The sequence below is a fragment of the Coenobita brevimanus genome, chromosome 13 (genome assembly GCF_032717465.1).
Source record: "Coenobita brevimanus isolate Jiangsu-jjx chromosome 13, ASM3271746v2, whole genome shotgun sequence".
Lineage (NCBI taxonomy): Eukaryota > Metazoa > Arthropoda > Malacostraca > Decapoda > Coenobitidae > Coenobita > Coenobita brevimanus.
This window is the reverse complement of record NC_136966.1, coordinates 903958-911645: the sequence shown is the minus strand read 5'-3', so window position 1 is coordinate 911645 and position 7688 is coordinate 903958. Positions and strand designations below refer to the sequence as shown.

The 7688-nt window shown below is 46.2% G+C and overlaps 1 protein-coding gene across 1 annotated transcript; it reads left to right on the top strand.

Moving 5' to 3' along the window:
• The first annotated feature begins 307 nt into the window (after positions 1-307).
• Positions 308-6841, top strand: LOC145414552 (roundabout homolog 1-like). The gene is made up of 5 exons (XM_080284073.1): positions 308-345; positions 909-1573; positions 2883-4099; positions 4574-4883; positions 5829-6841. Exons 1-5 carry the CDS (start codon positions 308-310, stop codon positions 6839-6841), a joined length of 3243 nt encoding a protein of 1080 aa, XP_080140199.1.
• The last annotated feature ends 847 nt before the right edge of the window (positions 6842-7688 follow it).

Here is a 7688-nt window from a genome sequence, read left to right as displayed (position 1 = left end):
AGACAGTGGATGTTTAAGTGAAAACTAGCTCTAAATTGAATGACTTATGAAAATAATCAGTCGAAATCAACGTTATGGTAACCTCTTATACTCGTATGTGCAGTAACCTCGGTGATCTGATGATGCTTTCTTTTTTTTCCCCGCTCATGACCATTTTAGTGCCCGTATGAGAAATTTTTAGAACTGAAGAGGTTAGACACAGCCTTCATTAATCTTTTTAATATGAGATTTACTTCCCAAGTTGAATATAATTGCCCTCGGACTCAAGGTTTTAACACACTGACTGGAAAGGCACCCCGTCTCAACAATGGTATATTCAGGACCGGAGGTTGTGGTGTTCCGCTAGTCGGTCTGTCTTCCCTTGACGGAATTGGGCCAATCTCATTGCTTCAATTGTAAGTCAATGTTGCATAAAATTTGAAGAAAGTTTGTTATAAGGTAGGAATGAGCGTCCTTGGGTACCAGTACTAGACAAACTTACGCTTCAGTCTGACTGGCTGATACGGTATTGACCATTAGATGAGCTGAAAAGAGAGGGATTTTTGCCACCTTTAAAAATAATTTCTGTGAGAATGCTTTCTCTGTTTTGGTGGATGGAGAAAGCCGTCTTCAATGATGTCCTTGTCATATTCTCAATGGCTAGTGGCTCATATAAGAAGTAGGAAGCATGGATTCCAGGCATTCGGCAGTTACCTTATATCCAGAATGTTGGAAACTTTTTTTTTCTTCATATTAAGGCTAGTATGGACTATTTGCACTCCCCAGTTCCACTACAAAAGTTAAAAAACATTAACTGCAGACCTTAAATTGGCAGTGAACACAATGTTTCATTTTATATAGGCCATGCACTAGTGTCTCATGGTAGTAAATCAGTTTCCCTAACAATGTTATGCATTCATTTTCCTAAGCCTCCAAGCCAGACCTTACCCTCCATTGGCAGAAAAAGGAAATGATGATAATGATGGTGATGATGATGATGACATCTTTCATACAGGTGCACCTCCAGTGATCAAGGAACACCCAAAGAACGTGGTGGTGCGACGCAATGATCCTGCCACTCTGAACTGCGCCGCCTCGGGCAGTTCCAGAATCCGATGGTTCCGGGACGGAAAGGAACTGACCACGTCATCACAGGATCAACGTTCACACCGGGTGCTTTTGCCCTCAGGTTCATTGTTCTTCCTGCGGGTCACGTCCACCAGGAAGGACAGTGATACGGGAACATATTGGTGTGTGGCCTCAAACAGCTATGGCGCCACACGTTCAAAAAATGCCACACTCATTGTGGCCACACTGGCCCATGACTTCCAGCAGCAGGCTGACTCCTCTATAAAAGTGCTGGTAGGGGAATCCATCACCTTGCCCTGCCGGCCTCCCAAGGGCACTCCACCACCTGAGGTGACCTGGCTCAGGGATGGACACCAGGTCACCAACTCCAGCCGCATCAGTGTCAACCAGGATGGCGATCTGATAATCACCCGAGCCGTCCAGCAGGACTCGGCCCAATACATATGTCATGCCCACAACGCTGCTGGCACCCGTCAGGCACCGCCATCACACCTCACTGTCATGAGTAAGTTATTTGTTCATGTGTTGTTTATCACTTTTCCACCTTAATTATATGGTTATATGCACTAGATTAGGGCAACCAAAAATAGTTACACCATATTTCAAAACCCTTAATAAAATTCTGTATGTTGTGCCCGCAATGTTGGTGGCTCCCATGAGGCTTCTCCAACTCACCCTGCCATCATCAATAAGTGAACAGTTTCAAAAAGAAAACATTTATTATCTTTTTGGTGTCCGGGCGATTTTATTCAGCTTTGGGGAGAGTTTTCGAGCTGGTGGGGTTAGGTGTAGCCTACATTGACTTCATCGATAAAAAATATCATTCTGAAGTTGTATAAGATCATTTAGTGGTTGCAAGAACAAAATATACAGTAGACTACATCGTGGGTTTTTATTAGTTGACGGTTGGTTGTGTTTATGATTGCCCATGGATCATATTATTATGACTGCCTAATATATGAGGCCCTGCACGCCACAAGGGGCAAAGCGCCATACCATCTGAAACCTGTTTGTTTCCACCAGCTCCTCCCTCAGACACTACCCTTTGACCGCACAAAGTCGCTTTGCTTCAGACTTTCACCTTTACTGCACTAATTAGAATTAAACAAAGCGAATTTGTGCAGTCGTTGGGTAGTGTTCGAGGAAGCAGCTGGTGGAAAAAAACAAGTTTCAGCTGGCATGGCACTTTGCCCCTTAAGACGTGCAAGTCCTCATTTCTTTTTTTACTGATTGGTTTGATGTATTATTATAAAATTTTCTGTGCTATATAACTATGACAGTAGTAGTAGTAGTAGTAGTAGTAGTTGCAACTCCACTCGTATCTGTATGTGAACCCAGTGAGCTGCACCAATGTTGTCATTGTCTTGCAGTCCACGATCTTCCTTTTAGGAAAAAGAGATGGAAATGAGGGACGTTTCTATAACCGGATAGCAGATCTGCTCAGTCATACCAGTGCCACCACGTGAAGGTGTCTCTCCAGCACTCTCCAGCACCATGCTATTATCATGCCTTGTATGTTTTAACGTAGTTACACTATAAAGGTGTTAAATGCAGAAATGATTTGTTAGGTTGCTGTTGTTGTGACTCCAGATTCAGCTGTATGTGAACCCGGTGAACTGCAGGCTGAAGCTGTGGTCATTTTTGGTCCAACTGATATAAACAGATAACAGAAAACCTAGTTTCGCAAGAAAATGTCCCCCTTCTTTGTTTAGTTACTGATTTACCATTATCCATGCTGCATTACCATTGTGGACATGGCAGTATAATGATTTCAATACACAATTATTCTACCATTATACTGTTAATTCTCCCAGCACCCCCGTGGTTTGAGGAGCAGCCATCCAACACGTCAGTGGCGTCAGGTGCTAGCGTGGAGTTGGGTTGCCGGGCAAGGGGCTCTCCCACCCCGACAGTCACTTGGAGGCGGATGGATGGAGGGATGCTGCTGGGAAGAGCCATTATTGAGGACCAGCAATTAGTTCTGCAGGGGGTGATAGTTGCAGACTCTGGTGTGTATGTGTGTGAGGCGGAGAGTGAGGCAGGTGTGGCCACTGCTGGGGCTACACTCACTGTGCTAGGTGCGCCAGTGCTGACCCAGCGACCTCAGCATCTGCAGGTGATTCATGGCAATGAGGCACAACTGCAGTGCCATGTGGAAGGCCAGCCTCAACCCCTTGTGCTCTGGCATCTCCCCACTCTGGACGGGATGGCTGTTCTGCCCCCTGGTCACAGCAGCAGCCACTCCTCAGTGTCTGATGATGGCAGTACTCTCCTGTTGCACCAGCCAGCCACACGGGACATCGGTGCCTACTACTGTTGGGGCATTAACAGTGGTGGTGGGGTGAGTGGGCGAGCAGAAGTGGTGGTGGTAAGAGCACTGCCTCCACCAGTAGTAGGTGTGGGACCCAAGGACCTGACAGTGGCCCCTGGTGGAGTGGCCAGGTTCTCATGTGAGGTGGTGAGTGAAGCAGCTCCAGCGAATGTCACCTGGTGGTACCAGCCCTCTGCACACCTGCCGTCCCGTCAGCTAAGCCTGCACCCTCACCAGTCTCGGACCTCCCTGCCAAAGAATGGTGCCCTCATTGTCAAAGATGTGCGATTTGATGATGCAGGCATATACAGCTGTCATGTAGCGGCAACAACAGGAAGTATACAGCAGGAGGCAGTGCTTAAAGTGGTGGAGGACACAGAGCCAATGGAGTCACCACTACTGCCACCACCACCCAGCAAGCCCCGTATACTGGGCTGGAACCAAATTGCAGTGCAGCTAAGCTGGCTGCCCAACTCCCAGGGCAGCAAGGCTGACCACCAGTGGTATGCTGTGGAGTACTGGTGCCAGGGATGGTCCGAGTGGCGGGTGGCTGATGCTGTTGTCACACAAGAATCATGTGTTGTCAGTCACCTGTCACCAGGCCACACCTACACTTTCCTGGTGCGCACTGTCAACAGTCAGGGGGCGTCGTTCCCAAGCCCTTGGTCTGATCCTGTCACCACCAGAGCCAACCCACACCCCACCCTCACTGCAGACCAGGTACTGTATTTATAAACTGATCTACATTTTGCTCTGTATAAGATTCTTTGAATAAAGGAATGTCTTTGCTTATACAAGCACCAGCCACTTTAGTTTAAGCTAATATTAGTGACAGTAATACTACAAAAAGTGTTTTGCCATAATACGTATCTTAAAGAAATTTGTTTAAATGTAAAAACTGTCTAGGACCCTTTATAAATCCAGGGCTTCCAGAAAATTACCCTCTCCAGTCGTCTGTATAGCTGGGACTGCCAGCCTCCACCTGTAAAGAGCGAAGTTGATTTGGCTGCTACATCAATATACTAATCAACCTTCTTGTCATTGGACAAAAAAAGGGGCACTTATTAAGCATGAAAAGGGTTATAGAAGGTAAAAAATTATATGCTGTATACACTGGTCATACTGACTGAGGCGTCCCTGCAGTACATATGAATTGGCCTGTGTTATATGAGAACCACCCTGTGCCTCCCCCAGGTGCGTCAGGTCCAGCGTCGCCTGTCGCGTTCCCTGGTAACTTTAACCAAGGCTACAGCCATAGCAGCAGACAGTGTTATGCTGAGCTGGAGCTTCTTGGAGCCAGTGGAGGATTGGATTGAGGGAGTGTTTGTGTACTGGATGGCAGAGGGAGGCAGTGTAGAGGTGACTACTGTCCTGGGCACCTCGTCCACCTATCACATCCACAACCTGCGCCCCAACACGCCTTACACCTTCTTCATCGTACCCTTCTGGCACAGCATCGAGGGCACGCCGTCGAACTCATACCACCTCATCATGCCTGAGGACGGTAAGTTTAGGGTCGTATTCTTGCTAGCACTGAAAAGTTCGTAGCACCTCTACCTTAGAAATCTGTTTTGCATATTGTACCTTTTTATCCTCTTGTACATTTTTAAGGTAAATAGGGTCGATACAAAACTTATGCAAATTATATTTATGGGAATAATTGGTGTAATATGCACGGTAAATTGCTAAGAAAAGGTGTTGACAGCTACAAAGCTTCCAGTGCCAAGTGTATCCTAATATGACCCTAGATTTCTTCCAGTTTCGGTATTATAGGAAAAACAAACATTTTTTCACTATGATGTTCTTTTTCTCTTTGTTGCTACGAGTTTCGTACTTCCCATCTTCTTGTTTCTGGATCCTCCCTGACTCTATCATTATGACGGAGAAAAATCACGATGATGGTTATGACTACCATTTGAAGACAGAGTTCAGATTAGGAGAGACTCATCGAATTGGAGGGGTTAGATGTAGCCTTCATAAACTACAACATAAGCCAGCACGTAGTAGTCCTGTATCAGAGACATGTCGGCTGCATTAGCTACTGTATGATAACATTAATTGGTAATGTTGTTTGAGGCTAGTTTTATAAGAAACAGTGTTGAAGTTTCTATGATGACATGGTAGTCAAACTACCATACTGTATTTTACAGTTTACGCCAAGCATCGCAAAGTTGGTGCCTGTGTTGTGTTTCATTGGTCTAAGAGTATACCATGTGTCCCTGGTTCTATGAGTATCATATGTACAGAAACAGTTAATCTGATAGATAAGCAGATATGTACAGGTTTGAACTCAGGTAGATAGACTGATAAACATATAGACAGATATATATACAGACTGATATGGATAGATAGATAAATTGATAGGGAGAGATAGAAAAAATAGATAACACTTCGAGATATATTGTTACAACCAAATCATAATATAAAATGTTCACCCCCATCTTTTCAGTGCCACGGACTGCGCCAGGTAACGTGCGAGTAACGAGGCAAGAGAAGGGTTCAGTGCTGATCGAGTGGTCGGGCATTAATACTGAGGAGGCACAGGGGGAGGTGATAGGGTACATGGTCACACTCAGCCACAATGGTAGTCAGGTTACCGAGACAGTTGATGCACCCTACCTGGAAACTCGTGATTTACTGCCTGGACACGTATATACCGTGCACGTGGCGGTGCTCACAGGTGCTGGAGCGGGACCTTTCAGCGCCCCTGTAGTGGTAGAGGGACATGGGTTGGGCAGGGCTGTGGCAGCAGGGGAGGTGCTGTACGCCCCGACACACTCAGTATGGTTGGCGTACCTACTGATTCCGTTGGTGCTGTTACTGGTGCTTGGTACGGTGTGGTACTTGTGGAGGGTACGGCACAAGGCACCACCAGCCAGCCCACCTCACGCACCTCCACTGTACCAGGACCCTTCCATCAATATGTACAGTGACCACAAGGTATGGCAGCCGTCTGACAGTAATAAGGATTCCAGCTTATCCTCCTCACGACTCCTCAAGCCGGATCAGATGGTTAATGAGTACGCGGAACCAAGGATACTGCTTCCCAACCACACTGCTGAAGCATACGCCACCACAGCCCTGCTGGCCCCATCACCGCCACACACGTCCTGCTGCCACCCAAGTGATCAGTCTGCTGAGATGCAGGTCAACTGGGCTGCCATCCTGCCTCCTCCGCCAGCCTCTCCACCGCCTGACCTTGACTTGGGAGAGCCACAGCAGCAAGGGACGCCACCCGGAATGTGCTCCAGGGCCTCCCGGTATGATAATATGGGCGAGGCAGAGCACTACGGGATGCCATGTGATGCCACCTCGGAACACATGTATGAGTCGTATGCACAGGTCACCTCCTTCGACAGATTCCTCACCTTCAGGAGCCTGCAGCGATGTGGTGATAATAAAGTGCCAGTTGACTGCCACCTTGCTCACCCTGGCCAACCACCACGTAACAACACACCCTAGCCGTACCACTGATAAAACATCATATATGCTGTAACGGAAGAACTATACGCCATACTGATACTGGTGTGAATATACAAGTTTTGGCTATACCTGAACATTCATAGCAGCGTCAACAGTGCAATGAATTTACAGGAAAATATATACCCATATGTTGAAACTGATGTGAGTGTGCAACAGTTTCGGCTCAGCGTACTTATTCATATCAAAAGAGGGTCCAGCTCTGGTGGAACTGTTTGTATCTTCACACACACACACACACACACACACACACACACACACACACACACACACACACACACACACAAACACACACACACACACACACACACACACACACACACAGTTCTTGCGTTTGAATAACAGCACTCTACTGTAAGATCACGATCTATCCACGGTGCTAAGGTACCGTCGTCGAAGGTGATGATAATTTTGCTATTGGCAGTGACAGTTATGTATATGTATGTGTAAAAAAATCTTGTAAAATGATCTGTATAATAAACAGTGTGATCTGTTGTGTATAGTGAGCATTCGAGTATGCAGTACTTTGTGTATGGTGGCAGAACTAGTGCACATTGCATATCAATCAAACGGTGAACTCTACGTTTTTTGCAACTTTTTGTGAGTAGTAGAGTAAAATGTGCGCATTTTGTATGTTTGTATCTACCAGGTGCTGAGAGAAGCCTCTTTAATAAGTTAACGAAAGGTGTTCGTGGCTGTTCGTGTTATACTCTATATTAATGATTGCAGAGTGATACTTTATTTTTATAATATAAATCCTTAACCATACTCTAGTGATATTAGCAGCCTCACTTGTTAATATGCCCAACCATCCTTAGTAATAACCCCA

Bases quoted from the DNA above. Each gene is read 5' to 3' on its own strand.
- LOC145414552 (XM_080284073.1), top strand. From the start codon at position 308: ATGGTATATTCAGGACCGGAGGTTGTGGTGTTCCGCTA. The intron at 1,574-2,882 runs GTAAGTTATTTG...TAATTCTCCCAG, and splicing joins ATCACACCTCACTGTCATGA to CACCCCCGTGGTTTGAGGAG. The intron at 4,884-5,828 runs GTAAGTTTAGGG...CCATCTTTTCAG, and splicing joins CCTCATCATGCCTGAGGACG to TGCCACGGACTGCGCCAGGT.